The 22,484-nt window shown below is 42.3% G+C and overlaps 1 protein-coding gene across 1 annotated transcript; it reads left to right on the forward strand.

The window, feature by feature from the left end:
• Positions 1-9,822: 9,822 nt before the first annotated feature.
• TEKT4 (tektin 4) lies at positions 9,823-20,248 on the forward strand (the record flags this gene model as incomplete). Its single annotated transcript, XM_084296177.1, has 6 exons — positions 9,823-10,368; positions 15,711-15,781; positions 16,866-17,009; positions 17,294-17,516; positions 18,317-18,471; positions 20,032-20,248. The coding sequence occupies 6 exons, from the start codon at positions 9,823-9,825 to the stop codon at positions 20,246-20,248; spliced, it is 1,356 nt and encodes a 451-aa protein (XP_084152303.1).
• Positions 20,249-22,484: the final 2,236 nt, after the last annotated feature.

Consider the following 22,484-nt stretch of genomic DNA (forward strand, 5'->3'; position numbering starts at 1 on the left):
TGTTGCTCATGGTGCTGGGCATGTCCAAGGAGCAGGGAGTGCTCCCAGGCACGGCCAGGCTCTCACTTCCACTTCACCCACTTCAGAGCAGCTCAAAACCAAGAGCAGTGGCAAAGCTGGCAGGTCTGTCACACGGAAATCTTCCTGAGGCTCCAAGTGTTGGAAGACGTGAGTATTAAAACGAAATTGGAGAAGGGGCACAGCCTGGAGATGTTAACTGCGTGATGCAACGGTGACATGCACCAGGAGTGAAGCAGGAAACCCCCTTCCTTCCTGGGAGCAAGGGGAGAAAGATGAAACCAATCTGACAGCAGCACTGACTAACAGCAACAGCAAATTAACTACCAGTGTTAATGAGGGGAAAAAAATGCCAAAGATTCTAGCTATGAAATGGGTCCCCATGTATAGCCGTGGCCACAGGAAAAGTGTTAATTTGGCACATGTCCACTCAATTGAGAAAATCTTGTAATGAAATTCTAGCTAGCGGTCATGGGTGCCACTTAGAGAAGCTCAGCACTGCTGGAACAGGGAAGGCACCTCGGAAAGCTGCTGCTGGCCAGCACAAGGGTGAGTGGATCCAAGGATGCTCCTGACTGGTACGTGTCATCCAGAAAAGCAGCCGTGGTGTCTTTACTCACTAAGCAAAGGATAAAGGATCTCCAAACATGTCAGTCTTCTGTTGCAGAAGGGAAAAATCTCATGGAAAGCACTGGCTGTCCCCCAGATGTCACTTGTTATAGCAGAATCAAGATACAAAGGAAGAATTTGTCTTACGGTTAGCAAAGAAACACTGGTGTTACCGGTAACTGAAGACCTTAAAATCATGTTGTGCAGCATTTTTTAAAGAATTATAATTTACTTGTTTACTTTGTTTGCAATTAATTTCTATTACATTTTAATTTCCCTTGTATTGCCATTTACTGAACCATTCTTGTGCAGTTTGCTGTAGGAGTAGGAGTCTCCTTCATCCATTTCCAGGAAGAACATTCATTATTTGGCTGAATGAACTGAAAAACCAAGACGCCACACCATGGCCATGGCCACGAGGCAGGGCAGGAACCCAGCCGGGAGCAGATCCAAGCTGCGGTCCCGGCGTCTGATCCCGCCACGGGGACAGGATCTTCCCTTGAAAGCAAAAGGGGAAATGAAAGTGATTGTAGGACACTCTCCAGGGCACAATCACAGGATAAATAGGCTTTGTTTATGTAGACGGCTTTCTAAAAGTCAAACCATTGATAATGGGGGATCTTAATATCACGCTGTTGTCTGGGATAACCACAGCCGACTCGCTGGGGACTGTTCTTGGAGGGCGTACAGCATGCTGTATTTACACGGATACTCCAGCAGTCAAGATCTGAAGCAGTTTTGGACTCAGTCCTAGGAAAGGAGCCAGGTATGATAAATAAGATATATTCTGGGGAATATGTAGGGCCAGTGAATTACAGTGGCAGCCTTGCTATCAGGGCTGTCTTGCACTGGGAGCACAGCCTGGTGTCTGCACATCCCGCAGGAGCACACTGGCCTCTCCAGAGCATCCAAGGCTTGGGTCCCTTTTCTCTGCCACCTAAAGCAGCTTTCTAGGCGGGTGAGCCAACTCGAGACAGAGCTGTGTGTCGTTAGCAGAGAGATAGCAAATAGCATCCTTCTGGGTTAGGTCATATATGCATGACTTGCTGTTTGAAAAAGGAGACCTTGAGCTTTGCTGAACCCAATGTACTTGTCTTTAATTTTCACTTTCCCAGCAGAGATACACCCACATTTCTCTGAAGAATTATAGCTAGTTTGGTCCAGGCATTTGATGAATAACCTCACTTCTCACTGCCTTTGCTTTAGAGCGTCTGAGAGAATAAGCCGATCTGGAAACATACCACTTTTTGTTTGCTCTTTCCTAAGGGAACATTATATTATTAATTTTTTGTCATAAGCATTTGGAAGTTACAGAAAATGTTCACTATCTTCTGCATTCAGGGCTTCTAGAACCAATGTTTTATCACCCCAAACAATGTGCCAGAAAGTCAACTGCTGAGCTGGTGTCCGCCAGGGAACAGGAAGCAGAGACAGTGATGACAATTTAGGGGACTGATCAGGCATCAAGAATAATAATAGGAAGATATTATGAACAATGATTCATGCGAAAAGAAATAAGCTGAACTGTCCTGATGTTGTTAAATAAATATTTACCAACGACTAATAGCTTTGCAGATCTTTTAATGTCACATTTGCTAATAGTAAGAACAGGGTAATGTATACCGTGCATATTATTCAAATGTTCAAATTTGACTACATTGCCTCCTAAGACAAGGATATTACTTTTCCATTTTTCCTCACAGTTTATGAAGATTTACTCAATAACTGAGATGAGAAGCTTCTTAGAACAGAACAGAACCACACTCCAGAAATTTTAAGCTGTTGTCATCGAGCCCAAACACACCTCAGCTTCAGCTGTATGTAGTATGCGCTCACCTTCCTCACCTCCCAGACAGTGGTCTGCTGGAGCTGGAGCCTGGCCAGCCAAATATAATTAGCCACCCACAAAAGACAGGAAAAAAAAATGCTGATGATCACTCAAAAACCTGACATAAATGTCATTTTCATTAAAGCTCTTCCACTTAGTGACTATGAAAGCCCAGCCATATCCCTGTGAATTTTCATACTAAATACCTCCTAGCAAGGGAAGTGCACCCCAAAAGTAACAGAGAGCAGTAATTCTCAGCTCCCTAAAAGGAAACCTTTTTTGAGGGTTTTTCTATGTATTTAAGAAAATCACTTTCAGCTTCCCCTTTGTATTCACATTCTGGCTTTTAATTTCTAATTCCCCATCACTCTTCTCTCTGCCTAGGCTTTCCAGAGAACGTCTGAGGGTTTCATTCCCCATACTTGTAAATGTTATGGGACTTTTTTTTTTTTTTTTCTTTTCAAAAAAGTTGAGTAACAGTTAAGAACTCACGGGGCTGAATCATATAGGGCAGCTGTTTTGGTTAGCCCAAGTCCTGAATCTGGAAAAAGCACTGGCCATATCCTACTGAGCCTGTCTGTACAACCCACTGGTATCCAGTACGTCCCCACCGTGATGCCCTGAGCCATGCTCCTGGGTGACCCCAAAGACTTCCTTGCAGGTGCCCAGCTCAGCTCCTCCTGCTCACAGCTCCCTGTCCATCCAGGATCTGAGTGCTGAACACTTCTGATAGGAAAAAACGCCCCGGTAAGGTGCAGCCATGCAGCAAAAGCCATTTGTAGGTGACTCACTGCAGGGCCGCGGGAGGCGAGAACTCGCGTGGTGCGGATTATCGCCCTGCTCCCTGCTGCCTAATTCGCTGGTATGATGAGAAATTCTCAGACCACGTTGTGCTTTTGATTAGCACTGCCTGAGCTGTGCAAAGCAGCAACATGTCCAGGCTCTGGTGGGAGATAGCAAAGGCACAAAGCTACAGAAACAACATGCAGCGAGAGTGGTCCTGCCTCCAGTAACAAAATTCATCTTGGGCTTGTCCATCCTTGCTCAGCCACAGCCTTAGCCCTGTCCCAGCAAGGACACTCTCTCTTTACGACATTTTCCCCAAAACATATTTGTGTCCAAACTGAAGCTCTCACTCCTCCTGCAGGTGACCTTCCGTGGCTTTGCACAGGAGCTCAGGAAGCCCAGAACACGGGCTGGCTTGCCCAGGTGGGAGACTGCTTTAGGATGCTTTTGAGGAGAATGGAATGGAAAAGACCTTCCAAACTGCTGTGTGCTGAAATTCCTACACCAGCCCAAGTCACTGCTTTTGAAGAGTTTTGCTCTTTGTTTCCCCAAACAGAAAACAACGTGAACAGCATGGAGTGCAACCTCAGCTCAAGTTCAAAACAGAAACATTTTTCTACTTGCAGTTGCAAAGATCTAGAATCTAGATCTGTCTAGATCAAGACAGAACCCCGAACAGGCCTGAGCTTGCTCAGACAAAATTTCTGCTTTCTGCTTTGCCTGCAGACGTACTTTTTGGATGTGGAAAGAGAAGGAAGCTGAAGAGGAGACTTTGTTTTCAACTACGGAGTTGGAAAAAGCTGGGAAAATGAAGCTGACTCAAACTGATGGCCTACCATTCCAAACCACAGCAAACCTCCAGGCTCCACACAGGGAAAGCAGCAGCCCTTGGTGATAAATTGATTGTTTTCCTGTTAGCTGTGGAATTTCTTAGTGCTGTAAAACTGCTGTCCATGCTGAGGACTCCTCCTGTTATTCTCTTGAACCAAGAGTACAGCAAAAGGCTTTGCTGGGAATTCTGTACATCTCCATTTTAAACAGATGGCTGCTGAACTCCGTAAGTTCAGCGCTATGTGGTCTGATTATCACCACGTGTTTCCTTTAAGCAGAATAAATTAGAAAAAGGAAAAACAAAACCAAAGACAAACCACCAAAAAGACAGCCCAGAATTTGCTTTCTGCAGAAGTGCTTGGATTTTAATCACACATGGATTTCAATTTTGAAGAATTGCAGGACAGACTTCTTGCACTTCCTGGACTGACAGCAGTGGTTGGAAAGCAAAATAATGCATGTGAGTTGCTGTTTTTTTCAGGTTTAGGGCACGGAGCACCATATCCCTGATGGAGGATGGCTGTTTGTTGAAGAAGACTCAACAAACTCAGCAGACTTGGTCATGATTCAGTGCTGTGCTCCCACACCACACACTTACCAACCAGACCCACACTCAACGTGCCAGGTGTTTCATGTGGAAGGAAGCCATGCTCTAAAAACAGATGTCAGGATGGTGTTTGGATGAGCACAAGGGAATCTAATGCAATAGAAAACAGCAAAGTAGAATCTAAAAGTTAAAAGTGGACAAATTTCTAAAGAGTGTCTGGTCTTGCTGTCAGTATGAGATCAGATTTTCTGCTGGTATAATTTCATTCCTCTACCATAACTAAGCCAGGTTACACCAGTGAAGGTCTGAACAACCAGTCTGTTTTCTCTTTTTAAATAACGCAGTGGCTCTCTCCACCTGAGCTAGCAGAGGGATGGGCAGCAGCAGGAAGGACCCAGCGGTGTTGGATCATGCATGCATGCATGATGTGTCCCCACGATAAGAACTGCCAGTGTGACATCCCTGTCATGGTATATGCAGAAATATCCTCACTTTTCTCGGTCCTGGCTTGCCACCACCAGCAAGACGGTCACGCCAGGGGGCCATGCGGGTGGGACAAACTCTGCTTACCCTTTTAATCAAGCTTTCTGCAGAAGTGCTCTGCATTTGAAATCATTCAAATGATTTGTCTAATGCTGCCCTATCAAGATGGATTTCAAAAAGGAGAAAGTGCAAACTCCCAGAGCTGGTGGAAAATGCAAATAAAAACAGCATTGTTCTGGCATGGATGGCTGTCACTCAGCCTCTAATCAAACATAGGCTGCCTAAAACATAGAAGGCAGGGAAATGAAACTTTAAATGGCGTTTTCATCCATATAGGAATGGCTCAATTTGTGCTTTTTTTTTTTTTTTTTTTTTTTTTTTGTGTGTGTGTGTGTGTGTGTGTGTGTGTGTGTGAAATAACTGCATTTTATAAAGAAATGCTAAAACTGCTACAAATAATTAATGTTATCTGAAATTATCATATTCTAGGAGAGGGTGATTAGATTCAAAACAGCAGAGACAATTCTAATCTCAGCGATAAGAGATGATATAAAACCAATGCCTATGTTCTTAGATAACCTTTGGTCTCAGCCTTTTGGTGAACATCAGTGCTCCTGAGGCTAGTGCATGTTTATTTCTTAAGTTGAAATGTAACATTTTGCCCATATGTTGATATTAAAACAAAAAATTCACTTCTGAACTCTTTAATCTTTTTATTCATGTGTTCTGTTGCTCTCAGGCAGGGATTGTGAGTACCAGACACTGCCTTATGTAAAATAATTGACTATATTTTCTCTCCTCTGAACTAATTCACCACACTTTCTCCCTATCTATCATCTAAATGAATGTACAGTGTTTTCTATCCATCACCCTGCTAAGGTACTCATCACTGGGGGATGCAGCCAGTAGATAAAAAGTGTAATGATGCTATATTAAATAAAGAAAATCGATGTTCCACTCACATTCAAGCTGAGTCAAATTGTGACAAGTGGGTTGCCACGAGGAGAATTTGGCCCTCTGTCTCAAGCAGAGGACTCTTCTGAAGCAGTTCTTGCAGCTCATGCTATTTATAGGCCCTGCCTTGCTATGCTGGGAAAGCTTCTCCCATCCTCCCTCTGCCCCAGCCCTCCTCGTTAGTGCCCAGAACTTCTTGTCCTGGTCAGTGTGGACACAGAGAAGCAGGTGCCCGAGATGACTCAAGAAACTGGAGCATTCAAACAGCAGAAAATGTGACAAGACTACATAAATTGAAGAGGTTTTGTGAATGTCTGCCTGATTCACACAGGTAAGAAAAGCAAGCCAGGGTCCTTGGCTGCAGCATTTCTGGTATATAAGGGTCCTCAGCGTGAATTTTGATGCCGTGGCCATACCAATTTACACTGCAGGACTCTGCTCTGGGATCCAACAGGCAGTGAAAGCAATTCCTGGTTGATCTGCAGACAATTCAACATGAGACTGTCCCTTGTGAACAAAAAAAGGGAGGCCAATTTTTAAAGCAAGTCCGGCCTGGGCAGCTCAGGCCAATGCCCCTCTAATGTACCATATAAACTTTAATGTACTACCAGTCCACTTCAGCTATGCTTTATTTATTTATTTATTTATTTTCCCTCATTGCAAAATGCTGAATTACAGTTAAATGCTAGACGGTATTTCCTGGCTGTGTGGCTGATTGCTTGCCTTTTTGCATGGCTGGTTATTTGTTAGTACTGAGTGCTTCAAAGCTGACCAGTCTGTCCATCCTCCCAGGGAAGCAGCTCAGCTCTCTTTGCCCACCCGATTACATTAGCTGAGAGGGAGGAAACATCTTCTGGCACTTCACAACAGAGATACAAAAGTGACGGAACTGCTTTTGATGCAGAGGCACCACATCTCCTTGCCAGCCTGCACATTCAGGTTTTCTCTCCATGGAAATTGGGACAGAGCTGGGAGGGGATCCACAACTCCTCCATGGAGCAAGGCACTGACTCAGCTGGTGCATGCAGTTGGCCTGGGTGCTGTGAACAGAGAGCCCATCCCCAAGACAAAGGATGCACTCGCAGGCAGCACAGTGCCTCTGCTGCCTCCCCAAAGCCTCCAAATGAAGGCTCTGCAACCCAAAAGCTGTTTACCCCACAGCTAGAAAATCACTCTTTTTTGCCTCTGCAGCAATTTCCCTTGAGTTCTTTTATCTGTCCAGGCAGAGCAGCACACACAGCTTTGCAGCAACTCAGGTTTTGGTTCCACATCTCCCAGCAAATTATGATTATGCCATGTGAACAGTCTGTAGCTTATTTGCAGTAGACCTCTTTATACCTGGCAACCTAAAGGTTTGGGATGTACACTCCATGTTAGCGAGATTTCCCTACATTAGACGTGAGAACAAAGCTCCTTCTTCCAAAAAAATATATTTCAAGTACTTCTTTGCTGTGGAGCACAAATGGTCCTCTCTGCTACCGGGATGTGAGAGGAAACCTTTCCCTTCTCCAAGCACAAGATCTATTCTCCATTTATGCTAATTTAAAAAATCAAAAATCAAACAGAAGACAGGGAAAAGAAACAGCAGCAATGAAAAAACCCATGGGCACCTGACATAAACAGGAGCATTTGATAGGGGAAGGGGAACTAGTTTCTGTAAAAAGGATTCCAGCCAAGAGAAATCTTAATCTATTGCATGTCAAAAGATTTGAGCTGGAAAACATTTGTGTTCTTTTCTTCCAGTATGTTTTGTCATCGTGTACTCTGGAAACATCTTGGATGGCTGTTAATAATTTATGTGGTACAGTGGCATACTAAATCACTTGGCTGTTGGAAGAGCTTTGAAACACAGGGTCCCTGGGTCTGCCCTGGATAATGAAGGGAACTCCTGAATCTGCCAGGTGCCAATAGGTTTTGCTTTTATTTCTTGCAGCAATGTGATGTACAGCCTGTTAAGACAAGATGCATCTGTTAACACTTGAAAGCAGACTTGGACCGACAAAAACAAAGCAAAACAAAACAAAAAACAGCCTGATGGCAAAACTCTCCAAAATCTGTTCCTTGGAAGCAATGTCCAGTTGGGATAACAACAATAAAGCTGCTCATTGAAGTAACACTTGCATTGGTTCAGGAAGAATTTACAAATTTTTCGTGCAGTGTTTCCCTCTTGGAGAAGACTATAATTTATTAGTCACATTTAGGACCAGCGACTCAGCCCAGCCTGCTGCTATGTTTGCAACCTCAGACACATCCCATCGTGGCCCTAACAGACCTTTCTGCAAAACTGCCTGGGTGATACTGACTGGGCTGTGATAAGATGCCACTAATAAGGGCTCTTTGGAACCCTCGAAGAGAAAATGCTATTTAATAGCAAATCTTTGCTGCTCTTATTTTCAAAAATGTATTTTCCATACCAAGAACTTTCAGTATCTCAGCAGGGCTTCTCCTGTAGACTTACTGTACTTTAAAAATGCAACATTTGCATAGATCACCATGCTGAGAAGGCTACTAGCAGAGGAAAGATGCAGGCTGAGGGCAACTTAAGGAAAGGAACAGATGGGACAGTTAGAGGAAAGATGCTTGAAAAAAAGAGAGAGAAACAGAAGTAAGTCCAAAGGGAAAGCAAAGGGCACAGTGACTTCAACAGTGCAAAGAGCTCATCCAGTGGTGCTGTTTAATTAAAGGGCCAGTTATATCACAGTGTTTGCAAAAGGGAAGAGGCAGGATTTCTCATCTCTGCTGGGATTCAGCCTTCTTTTTCAACATTGCCCCTGTGGAAGGGAAATTTTGCTGGGGCCGTGCTGCCAGCCGCGGCACAGTGCATCTTTCGAATGCAAGCGCTCTGTCAGCAGCAACCTCTTGATCTCTCCAAGGAGCGCAAAGCCCTGTAGGACCATTGACTTTCTGTGGGTTTAGAGCGAACTGATCTAAACCAAAGGATTTTAAGCAGCAATTTGGGTGGCACCTCCCAGCAGCCGGGGCGCACACCTGGACACCGCTCCCCTCAGCACCCAAGGAGCCCCTTAGCCTGCATGTTACCGGGCGGGCGGCAAAGCACGTGGCTTCTTCTTCCTATTTTCTACTTAAAAAGGACTTTGAAGAGAGACTGCCGCAGCGCAAGGACGACAGTGCCCTCTGTTGTCCCCGTGCTTGCAGCACCCACCGCTGCGCTCCAGGCCTCGCCTTCCAGCCCAGCACTGGCAACCCCCCAAAAATAACCATAAAGCCCAGCCCACGCTGTCGGTGTCCCCCAGGGGCCAACAAAGGGGTCTCGGCCCCAGCCGGCTGCCACAGGCACACGCAGCGGCCGGGGGGTCGACGTTCAGAACGGGCCCTGTCAGGATCCTCCCCGTGCCCAGACAATGAAGGGCAAATGCGATGGCGGGGGGGGAAAGGGAAGACGCTGAGCACAAGGAAGAGGCAAAACGCAGTAAGAATTATCTCTTTATTCCCACCCGCGCACTCGCTCGGGAGAGTCACAACGGTTACAGCGCGAGGGAAACCCGCCCGGCGCCGCCATGACAGAAGCCGCCATGACACCACCACGGCGCCGCCATGACACCGCCAGCCCGCCACGGCCCCCCGCTCCCTCCCCATTGGCTCTCCCCGTTGCCACGGCAACAGCGACCCCACCTCGGAGCGCGCCGGCGCTCTGATTGGTGGCTGCCGTTGCCGCTTTCCCTGCTCCTCGGGGAAGGTTGCGGCTGCTGATTGGCTGCTGCCGTTGCCTAGGCGACGGCAGGACGCGGCGAGGCCTAGCGCAGCCATGGCGGGGCCCGAGGCGCCCGCCCGGCCCCTGCTGACCGCCGAGCCCCCGCCGCCGCCGGTGCCCATCTCCGCGCTGCCCCCCAAGGTGTACGAGGCGGCGCTGAAAACCGGGCCCGACTCCTCCAGCGGCCTGGCCACGGCCGGCTTCCGCAGCGCCAAGTACCTGCCCCCCGAGTGGCACCAGAGCAACTACTGCCAGTACCACCGGGCCTTCGCCAGCTGCCAGGAGGCCGAGCGCAACCGGGATGAGGCCAAGGAGCTGTGCGAGCGCACTGCTGCCGCTGCTCAGCGCGCCCAGCAGGACTCCACAGCCGCCCTGGGCCAGCGGCTGCAGGACATTCACTTCTGGAAGGGCGAGCTCCAGAAGGAGATCGAGGACCTGGATGCGGAGACCGGGCTGCTGGCAGCCCAGAAGCTGCGTCTGGAAAGGGCGCTCGACGCCACCGAGGTGCCCTACAGCATCGCCACCGATAACCTGCAGTGTCGGGAGCGCAGGCAGCCCCCGGACCTGGTCTGTGATGAGGTGGAGAGGGAGCTGCTGAAGGTGAGCGGGGCGGTAGGATGGGCAGGGCTGTTGGCAGCCCTTGCAGAGTGCTACCCCGTCTCCAAAATGCCGAGCGGCTTGGTCAGCAGGTGATAACTGCAGTGTGAAGGTACCTTCTGGCAGGACGCAGAGGTTTGTTTCCCCTTCCTGTGGCAGCCTGGACTTTGTCTATCGATCCTAAATGCAGGAGGGATTATTTAAAATCCTTCCTTTGTTTAAAAAATGTTTAAAATCACATGAGTACAATCAGAGGAGACCAGATCCATACGAAATCAAAGCAGAGGTTTCCTGTACCAAGCTGAGCATCACACTCTGGCATTAAACTCTTTCCAGACTCTGCTTGGATTAAAGTCCCCTCATCTCTGCAGGTTACACTTTAAAAATGCAGTACCCCATGAGCAGACTGTGTAGAGGGACTGAACCTACAGTTAACAACTATTCAGGACATGTGAAACGTTGCCTGTTTCCATGTTCAAGAGAGCAGTCTCTGCCTTTTACTACCAGTTCTGATGCTGCAGTCTTGCCAAGGTTCTCAACAAGGTAATCTAACATGGCACTGTTGCGTCTCAGCCCAAGCCATCATTTTAATTGTACGGCAGGACAGCAGCATGGCTCTCTCTAATCAGTGCAATGTAGCCGTGTGACACCTGCGGGAGATGACAGCTCCAGACACACGGGGGGCCCAGACAGATGGTATTTCTGACAGTGTGACTTCAACAAACCTGATGCTCTCCTGAAATCTGCTCGATCATTTTCCTCCCAAAGAGGACTCTACTCTAGCTGACACTTTGTTATCTGTCACTGCGATCCAGCACAGCATGTAGATTGCCTTCAAAGCTGATGTAATTATTGTGGTTGCATTATGATACAGAGAACAGATTCTGGGTCATCTTTCATTCTTGAATGATACATATCCTACTGTCCCACAGATAAATTAATGAACATTGGCCCGCAGCTTCCAATATAATGGAAAGTTGATTCATGATGAGTTACTGATTAACCCAGATGATTAATATTTGTTGTTAGAAAAATACTTAAGAGAATTACAGAGTTGATGGAGTGCTAGTATTTAGCAATATTTTTAATAGGAGTAATGCTCAATTGTAATCATTACCTAAGAAGCTGTTCTAGTGAAAAATGCAAAAATGGGGGGATTAGTGTATGGAGTATTTCAGTGGTGTGCCAGACTGATTTTTGAATTGTTATAAAATACACAGTACAGAAACTACCTTCATCAGCTGCTGCTGCTTTAGAGAAAGATGTGAAATACAAGATTTACCCCTCAAAAAAATCAATTTTCTGGCATTTCTCTCCTCCTGATCTCTGTTTCAAAGGATAGTTTGTTCATTGCTAAGAAGTCCGTCTGCTGCTGCTAATTCTTCACCTGAAATTGTGATTCTTTGCGTGTGACGACAGACCATCAACAGCCAAGTGGGATGTCATCAAAAAAGAATGATGTGAGTTCAGCTGAGGCGTGTATACCAGCAGCAGATGGACTCCTGAGAAATGAAGATTTTGTTGCCATGCCAATGACCTTTGCAGTACAGAAGGAAGAGGAGTATATAATATGAGAGGAAACCCTTCCCATTTTCACAGAGGGATAGATTTTATGGCATGAATGTTTGCAAATAGATTCTTATAATGTGCCCTCTGTGGCTCTGCCAGCTTTTTAAGCTGCAGCTATACTCTGTACCTCTTTTGCTGCAAGAAATCAAACAGAACCTTGTATTTCTTACTCTCTCCAAAAGTGAGTAATAATTCTTCACACTTAGAGTTGCTCTTCCATGAATTCTGACTGTTCATTGCACAGATTTCAGAGTTAATGGCCCAGTTCCCTGATGGCTGTGTGTTCATTTGCTTACTTGGAGGAGCTATGCACATTTTATTACTAAAGTACTGACATACTTTTTATGAATGTTGCATACTTGTCCAGTCACTTTCTAATCTCAACTCTCCTAAGAAATGGTAACGCAAGGGAGATCAGGAGTAATTTATTCTCCTCAAAAATCTTCATCTCTTCTGCAAAAACTGAGAAATAGAAGAAATATTTTTCCAAAAGTCAACGGTGTGAGGAAAGGGACATTCTTTTCTTTGCACAAGTAGTTTTAACTGTATATGCATAGAACTGCATAGCTAATTTATGTTCTGGGAATAAGGGATTAAGGTATTTAAGTGAAAGCTCCTCACACGCATAGTAAAATCAGCTGTTACACAGAACTTCATAGGCTCCACTTAGCAGCATATTAATCTTTTCTTAATGCAGTTGTTAAAAAAAAAAAAAAAAGCTGAAGAACACAATTATTTTCCCTATGAAAATGATCTTTGATGACTAAAAAGATAGTCTCTTAAGTAGAATGATTTTATTTGTTTGGGCTGCTGCACTGTAAACACCTAAATTCAGAAAAAGCAGTGCATGCATCTATCTTCTATGAGTTTTCTTGTTACTTTCATAGCACATATGAAATCTCCTCTGAATCCACCTTGTATCTGTTTAATGACAGTTTAGTATGTTTATGTGCTAGCATTTAATATTGAAGATGTAATCACTAGTACAGGACTTGCCACATAGCAGTATACTGTCAGTTAATCACGTTTCACTTGCGTTTATTCTGCATTTCAAGGTTATTTCTGCATATCCAGTATCCAGATTCATTAACTGAGTGCCAGATCGACTGTGTTCTAAGCAGATGTATTTACATTTAAGTCATTTTTTTTACCCAAGAACTGTATTTGACTCAGAGTGTTGACTTGTTGTGCATTTGCTTCAACAATGATGTCAGCCCCACTATTCCCTGATGCTGGAGACAAAGGCATTAGCCAAGATCCTGTCACCAGTATAAAATTAAAAAAGTAGAGAGGGGATACAGTTGTGTGTATTCCTGCCAAATGCAATAATGGGGAGAGGAATCCAGCAGAAAACCCTTTCCAAACACTGATCTGTAGCTTTGCCAAGTGAACCAGTGCACAATAGGACAGTCCTGTACACAGACAACTCCGTTAAAAGCATAGCACCTAGTTCAACATCTTCAGACCATGGATTTTGAAGCGACTCGAGGAGAGCAGATATTTATGCAGTATTGATCTATGGCCCTTTTCCCGCTGCAATCCCATGAGCGAGCCACAGCTCCGCTTTGTCAGCGGCTGGATCGCGCTGCGATGTCTGACAGTGTGGTCAGGACTGTGTGACCTAGATCAGAGGATCTTCATCTTCAGCATGGTGCCACAGCTCCTCCCAGGCACGCACTCTGACTTCTGAACTGTTTTAAAAGCTAGGATAAATCATTTATTAGATAATTATTGAAAATACATTGCCTTATACATCTACTTATTCACTCCAAGTAGCCTTAGACTGCCATTAATTAGGAGAACCCTATCTTCAGTTTTAAATGTTGTATTTGAATGCCTATCTCCTCAAAAGGGAAACAAATTTTTAATTTTATTTTAGGTCATTCAACAAGGGAGTTCTTCATTTTTGCACTAGTTCACTTTTTCCACGTGTGACACTTTATCTGCTAAAGGAAGGCTTTTCTCATTTAGGATTGTGCGCATTACTCACATGAAAATGATTGCCTCTCTTTTTACATGGAGACTGACTACCCAGCACAAAATAATAACAATTACTATAAAAGTAATTTCAAGTACTGTCTCTTTTTAACACTAAAATTATTTTAATTTTTTGACAACTCAGCCGTTGCAGTATTTCCTTTTTGCAGAAAGTGAATCCTGGTGTTTTCACAGTTTGTAAAGTGTTACCTTCAGCTATGTATTTATTTTAATTGTGCTCATTTTAAGCCTTAAAAATAATATTTTTTTTCCAGTCAAGATTGTCCTTTTCCATTTAGAATAAAGTGATATTTTTTTACACTCCCTGATGGTTTCTTATAATGGAGAAACTGACACCGCAGGGATGTATGCGCTCATTTATTTGTCAAGAACAGTTCAAGGATCAGTGAGTGCCAGCAACGTCCTGAGTATGAAGTCTATTAGTAAGAATATACTCCCCTAGTTGTCATTGGATGACTGTCATTGATGCACAACAGCAAAATTAATTAGAAGCTCTGCGGTTACAAAAGCTCTTTTCAAAATCTGAGCCTCAAATATTAAATTCCTTTAAATAATAAAAAAGAAAATGCATGTTGGGTAGGCCTTTATATAACAGCTTATAATCACCAGACCAGTAAATCACTTCATAGAGCGTGGATAGTTAATCCCTAAAGCAACTTTATTACAGACAAAAATGAACACCAGGTACTTTTTGTTCAGTAAGAATCTTTTAGAAAGTATGGTCATTTTTGTTTTGATCACGTTTGTGCTGAAATGGATGTTCTTGCTAAAAACAGATTGAACTGAAACTTCAGACACTGGATCTGTTATCAAGGTGAGGCAAAGCTTTGTGACTGTGAGCAGTCGCATCTTGCAGCCAAGAGGAAATTAACCTCTCAAACAACACTGCATATCTGAGATAATTCTGAAGTCCTTGGTACTAACCATCACCAGAGGCAAAACAAATTCTGGAACAAATGGGTCTGATAAAAGTAAAGCTACAAGTGTCGTCAGGTTTATCTTGGGATGGCTGTCCTATACCTGCTGAAGCAGACTGACTGTTTAAATCGTAGAGCAGTAACTTCTATTTTTAGTTAATACAGAGCATTCAAAGGAAGCAGGCCAACCAGAAGTGTGATACTCCTTTATGTTAAGTAGCTCCTTATCACCATACTTCAGACAAACTTTATTTTTGGAGATCTGCAGGAATCTGCTGGCAGCCTGTGCCTTGCATGCAGTTAAAACACTTGTTACAGAACAAGGCAGCATGCTCTGAAGGTGTCTGCAAGGACTCAGCAGATTCTGACTGCCAGTGTCTTGCCAGAGAAGCTGATCTGCTGCATCACATCCCAGTGCAAAGCAGCAGCCCCTGACATCTGAGTTTGTGCTTGCAGAGGAGAAAGAGTCCTGCCCAGCTTTGTGCAAGGCAGCGACTCCGGTCTCCTGCTGAGGACGGTGCTGTTGCCTTATTTTTTCTCTACTTCAAAGCTGTGCAAGTAATTCAGGTATTCTGTTTAATCTGGCAGAACACACTCTTTTTCATAGAATACACATGCAATATGAAAGTAATGAATCCCCAGGCTTTAGAAGTATTTATGTGTTGCTGCCTTCATAGACTTATAGCTGAGTTACCTCAGTATTTGCTAACTCCAGAGAAGATCTTATCTTGTAATAATAAGGTAAGAGTGGGTAATGAGTGGAAGATTTGAGAGTATATCCACAGCGATTGAAATCAAATTGCTCTGCAGGATGGTATGTACTGCACCGAATATCATAGAAGTCTCAATGTTTTTATCTAGGAAGCTGAACTTATAAGAAATATCCAGGAGCTTTTGAAAAGAACTTTGATGCAAGCTAGTAACCAGATGCGGTAAGGTGTTTTTCTCAATACCTCAGTGGTTAATTTATATATAGGCAAATAATTCCTGGCACACCGGGGTACAACACCCAGTGGATAAAGTTCATACCAATGTGTTTATGAGCTGTGTGAATTCCATTTAAACCTGAAAAGATGTACTCACTGATGAAACTTTAGGATTAGCAAGGAAGGTAAGGCAAGGTGGGAGCCATGCCCTTTCATAATTTCCAGTATATTGCTTTATATTTTCAGTCCTAATTTCTAGTATGTGTATTTAGTTGTCCAGTTTTCCAACGCTAAACCAGAATTTAATAAAATATTATCTGGATATTACTCTCTCTTTTTGCACCTTGTGATATATTGAAACTGTAAATCTTTTACAATAATTTGTCTGATCAAAGGACCTTTTCAAGATGAGTTTTTTGCCGCCAGATGTCACTATGAACTTACAATGTGGAATTTAACTCAACCTTCCATATCAGTTCATTGCACTTCAAAGGGAATATTTGTTTTTAATTTATATCAAACCCTTTCAAAAGAAGATGTTAGCCAAATCCTCAGGTGCATCAATATGATGGGGTTAACGCTGGAAATGCTGGTATTTTACTTTAAATTTATTTTTTCATCTGGTTCAATTTTCGCTATTCTACCAGATAAAATGAAATTTTATTTTTAAAAATAATGTTTTTAAATGTAGAATAATTTACAGTAGTTCTATTATATCAGTTATGGTATCAAAGTAATCTACTGAGTTTAGGCTTCTCTTTTTATAAATGTTTTAAGATCATTTTTGGATCAGCAGCATCACTGGGCGGCAGAATCTTTTTAATTCCTTAGGTAAGAGTGACATCTGGTGTTAACAGTTGATAAAGACTCACTGTCTTCTGTAATCTGAAGTCATTCTAATTAACTGGTTGATGTTTGACTCATTTAAATGACAACAAAGCAGCAGTTTCAACTCTTAACAAAAAGGAAAGTTTACCTTCTCAATTTTCTGTGACAAAGACTCAGAGCCTATCTTCTTAAACATCTATAGTTACGTTGAATTGTATTGTTTTCTATTAACCATGTGTGATAATAATGATGGCCTTTTCAGATTAAATCGAGACCACAAAGAGATTTGTGAGATGGACTGGTCAGACAAAGTTGAAACGTACAACATTGATGATAAATGTGGAAGATACAATAACCAGAGCACCAACATCCAGTTTCATCCTAGCTCAGTGAAGTTTGAAGAGAGGTGAGCAGTTCTCATCATTATCCTCCACAACAACCCTGGTAAGATATGATACATCCGTTGCATCAGTGAAAGCTGTAATGCTGCTCTGAATTAAAGGTGTTATTGCTGCTTTGCACATGTGATGTCATTGCTTTAAAACAGCTACATGGATAGCAGTGGTAGTGCTACCATTTCAGCATGCCACACCACTTATGACGAAGTAGATTCCTTGTATGCAGACTGGTTTTGTTGAAGTTTTTCTTCGAAACAGTTGGCTTTACCCTATTTTATTTTTCTTCTTGCAGTGCATCAACACCAGAGACATGGGCCAAGTTCAGTCACGACAACATCTATAAGGCAGAACGAGAAAAACAAGCTTCAATTAATCTTCGTGCTTTAATTGATAATATTCTTCATGACGTATCTGAGGACCTGAGGATGCAGTGTGCTGCTGTTAATGAGGCTTTTGCCAAACATCTTGAGGAGCTAGATGATACAAAACATAAACTAGAGCATCATTTGAAAAAAGTAAGTGTTATTTTTGAAATGCTGGTTACAGGCATGATAGCATCGTTTGAGAAGATCATGGTAAAATTATCCTCCAGAAAAAAAAAAATCTAAAACACTATTTTGTGTCAGTTTAGTATCTGATAAGAGTCTTCAGTGCTGGATTATGGCTCCAGTTCAGCTTGTTCTGCTGTCTGCTGTGCTGCTTCTGTAGCAGCAGCAGTTCCTGGCAAATTACAAGAGGTATCTTCAGACTCTGCTCCTTCTCCAGTGTTGAAAAGCTCCTATTTCCGTGTTAGGCTATTGGGAGACATGGAAAAAACAAGTCATTCCTTAGCACCTGTGCAGTAATGACAGCTGGGCAGACTGAATTTTCTTCATGTGTATCAGTGGTTATGGAAGAGAAGGAATTCAGAATTTCCTGTCTTTTTCTTCACTAATGCTAGAAAACCATACAATTCCAAGCTGCCCAGCAGTTTGTAATCCTATTCAAAATAACTTGAGCTTTTCTTGGATAATTTACAGTAAAAGATTTACAATTAAAAGCAATTCATGGAAGTGGGATGTGTTGTGAGGAGATGTGAAGAGTTTTTGAACAGGTTACAGCATATTTTCCGCTGCTTTTCAACACAGAGATCAGATTCTCAGTGTAGGAGTAGAAATAAAGATGTCAAAAACACTTTTGTGCTTCTATTTCTTTTATATTCTGGCCCAATAGGAGGTCAAAACTGTAAGTGACTCATTGGGACCTTGATGAAATGTATAGCATGCACAGAGACGAGTTTTTCTAAACAGTTCTTTTTCTTGGGTATCCTTTTCAGACCCTCAAGGAGATTGGAGATCAAGAAGCTAACATTGCTGCTCTCAAGCAAGCTATCAAAGACAAAGAAGCCCCAATGAAAGTTGCCCAAACGAGGCTGTATGACAGATCTTTTAGGCCCAATGTTGAGCTCTGCAGAGATGCAGCACAATTCAGGTAAACACTGTTAAACAAGTCCTCCAAGATGTCCATTCTATCCAGAGGTGATGTTAGATAGCGTTTGCACTTTTTAGTGGCAACATAGGGCCTTTAGCTTTTATCGTGAGGTTTGATCTGATATATGAGAAATAATTCAATTGACTAAAATCACTGCAAAGAAAGCATTATTTTAACCTAATGTATCGACAAACAGAAAATGTATAGACACCACTCTGATGTTTACTTCTATGCTTTTTTCTCTGAACTGCGTAGTTTCTTTTTGATTTAAATGATCCAAAAAATCTGGCTACGTGTGGATAATTTGCCATTCTTTAGCTGTTAGCAAAAGTTCACCACAAGGTGGACCATGTGCTGAAAGAATTATGTTTGAAGTATTGAGAATGTAAATGGGCTGCGCATATCCACAGTCTGAGACGTGTCCTTAGTACTCCAAAGAATTGGGCTGGTGGCATTTGATTTTCAGTAATAATCCGTTTTAAAACTAGAGGTCAATAAATCCTTTCAAATTAAAGGTCCGAACATCACATTTGTCACTTTTGATCTCATTATAAGCCTTGTAATTGATTCTCATCCTTCACATTTTCCTGCCCTTAGGAAAAGTGGGGGATCAGCTTTTGCAGGCTTACAATTTACTTGTAGCAAAGATGTCTTCCATTCAAAGCCAATATGCTGTTCTTTACACAACAAGGAAGAAGTTATAATTAATCCAAATGCTTTATGCCACTGCAGGCACACTCATTTAGGTCCTGATTCAGCAAATCATTCTTGTGCAAGCTTTACAGTATGTAAGTTTTCTTTAATGGGATCTAAGGACATATTCAAGTCCTTTGCTGAATGGGCATGTGTTTAATTGCCATGCTTATTCTGTTTGTATTTACTCAGTTCCCATAGCATACAGGATTTTTGTTTTCCCAGGAAGTAAATATGTGCAGACAGAGATTGCAGTAAAGCACCTAACCTACACTTACTTTCAGCTGAAGTGATGAGCTTTTTAAAAATTGTATTTTTTTTTTTTAATGCCGTGCTGCTGCTTCTTAAAAAACCTACATGCATTTTAAGCAAAGACTGTTTTCTGATGCCTGGTACAAATATCATCTTTAATACTTGAGTTTTATACCAGTGAATAGATATCAAAAAACAGGCTTAAAGAAATGCAGATACAGTTAAACTGGGTAACTCACTGAGCAATTTCTGTTTTAAAATTATTAATACAAGTGTCCTGCACAGTGGGAGAAGGTAAAGATGAATAGTTCCACTGTTCTTAGTGGCAAAAGGCATGCTTAATGCTATCTAAATCATGGGAGATTTCAGTAAAAAACTGAAAGTGAACTGGTTTTCGCTAGGTGCGTAGGATCTCAAAGAGGTCCTACAGGTCTAAGTCCTGTATCCCAAAGTCTCAGGTACCCTTTGATGCATTGGGATCAATCCCTCCTGTCTTTGTTGATGAGTGTTATGCTTCTGCAGCTGTTGATCTTTATTCCTGTTACAGTTCATATGTCCTTGGGAACACAGACTAGATTCTGCCCATTTTTATATTACTTATGTAATTCTGTTCAGGTTGATCAATGAAGTTGAAGAACTAACGGAGTCCATTGAATCTCTGAAGAAAAAACTGCTAGAAGCTGAACAGTCTCTGAGGAACCTGGAAGACACACGGATGAATTTAGAAAAAGAAATAGCTGTGAAAACAAATAGTATTTTTATTGATAGGCAAAAGTGCCTGGCTCATCGCACACGCTACCCTTCTACTCTTAAATTAGCAGGTTACCAGTAGTAATCTCTGTACTAACTGTGCAAAGTCTGGAAGAAAAGTATAATTTAGAGTCTTTCATAGAAAACACACGGGTAATATTATACACAGAAGTACTGTTATTTTCCTTATTTGTATTAAAATGCACTAGTATAACACGTCTGGCTTTGAGTCCTGCCTTTAAAAAATTGGTCTGAGTGCAAATCTGTATAATCAGTTTAAAATACAGTTTAAAGGCAATTCACTGTGTCTAGAAATTATCTATACCCTATTTGCATAACTTGCACAGTATGTGGTATTTGGGGTTTTCACCCTAATAAATGAATATGTTGGGTGAGTATTTAATAATGTACACAGGTGTGGACATACAAAGTTTATAGCTTTCTAGCATTTTCAGGTAGACTGAAATGAGAGCAATAAAACTGCTTGCCTGACAGAAGATCACATGAGCAGCAAGGAAATAGAGGATAGACTTTTAAGCTGTTCAAACATTATTAGTAAAAAAAAGTTTGCACAGGTTAGATGACAACATGACTATTGGCAAAAACACTCCCAGTCTGTGACACCTGCTTATCTAATCTGAAAATGAGTTCAAGGATTTTTAACTTTCAAGTCCATTCAATATGGCTTTTTTTTCAGGAAAAGAAAAAAAAAAAAAAAAGAAAGAACTAAACAGCTTGTGAATAGCAATCGTGCCTTTCAACTTAACCACTTGGATGTTGAATTGAGCTCTTGATCTTTTCCGCCTTTTCCCTGGAAGCAAGGCATGTGTTTGAACTATTATCCATAATGGAGAACGCATCAGATTCATCTACTCTAGTAGAGCAATGTAACAAATGTCATTCATCCATTAGCTTAGTAGGCCACTTGGTTGAAAATGTGACTTGTGTCAAAAAAGGGAAATGATGACACAGAACAGAATTCCATTATGGTTTCCTGTATTACAGGTTTTTACTTTTAAAAAGCAGCTGACCAAAGAGAAAAAAAAAATCAACCTTCCCTTCCCCCCCCCAGCACACACATAAACCTAGCCAATGTACATCTCTGAATAGCCCTGCTCTGTTAACCAGAGCAGGAGAGGCCATTAGCCTATCTGTTTTGCTCACAGACAGCTATTTGTATTATCTTAACTCAGGATGTGCAGAGCAGTATTCAGCAATTGCCCTCCTGCTAAAAGCTACTACCATTTATTTCTTTGAAAACCAGCTGCATCAGTGAGGGTGTTTGACCCAAGCCTCTATTTTGCCGGTTTTGTGTTCCAAGAGTTTTGTTTTGCATTTTTTAATAATTTCTTCTTTGTGATTATATTTTCATAATCGAGACGCTGAATCCTTGTTAGACTGAAATGGCATGTGGATTAAAAAGAAGTCAAAAGTCACTCTGCTATGCATTTCTGGGTTATTCACAGAAACCTTTCAGAAAGTACAGAAAGGAGCAACATTTTCAAATTGACCTTTCTCACCCACTAAAGAAAAACCAAACTTGCTAGAGTTCCTTTCTTCCCACTACGATTCGGACTCCTGACACCTCAGCTTTCCTCCTTTCCCCCAACACACCCTTTCTCCCCAACTCCTTCCATCTCCAAGTCAGTACAATTTATCTGATGGTTTGCTTTCAGCTGGCAGCACTGGAGCAGAGGTAATCCGAGGTGTAGGCCAAATGGCAAAAAGGTCTATCTCCATTTCCCTTATTTATGATGACCAGATTATCTCAAAAATCTCAATCTTGGAGAAAAATACTGGAGGTGGGAACCATTTCCATTTCTTCAGTCCAACATCTATTACAGCAGAAGAAAAGTGATCTAAATCTCAGGTAGTAGGAAACTGAAGCAGTTGGGGTCAGAGTGGAATTTGGGTTACAGTTATGGCAGATGGGACCATGGGACTATGCAAGGCCCCAGAACTATTATTTTGATTCAAGAGTTTTTCATGAGAGAGAAGAAGAGTGCTGTCATCTTCTCTGAGACTATGTTGAGTACAAATAACCTTTTGCCCCATACAGGTTTGTAAATGGATCTTTCCCTAATTAAAGCCTATCAGTTTAATTTACCTTTGTGAACTAAATTACTCTGCCCTTGCTTTAGGCCAATCAAGGAAAATTTTGCTCTGGGAAACCTAATACATTGGCAGGGTGTAATCATTGCCCTATTCACATGGTAATAGATGAATACAAGCAAGTTGTAAGGTTTTGAATCAGATACAGGAGCTTCAAGTTTCTGTAATTATTTTTTATTTAATTGCTGATTTTTAAAAATTCATAA

The sequence above is a fragment of the Netta rufina genome (genome assembly GCF_964035555.1).
Source record: "Netta rufina genome assembly, chromosome: 15".
NCBI lineage: Eukaryota > Metazoa > Chordata > Aves > Anseriformes > Anatidae > Netta > Netta rufina.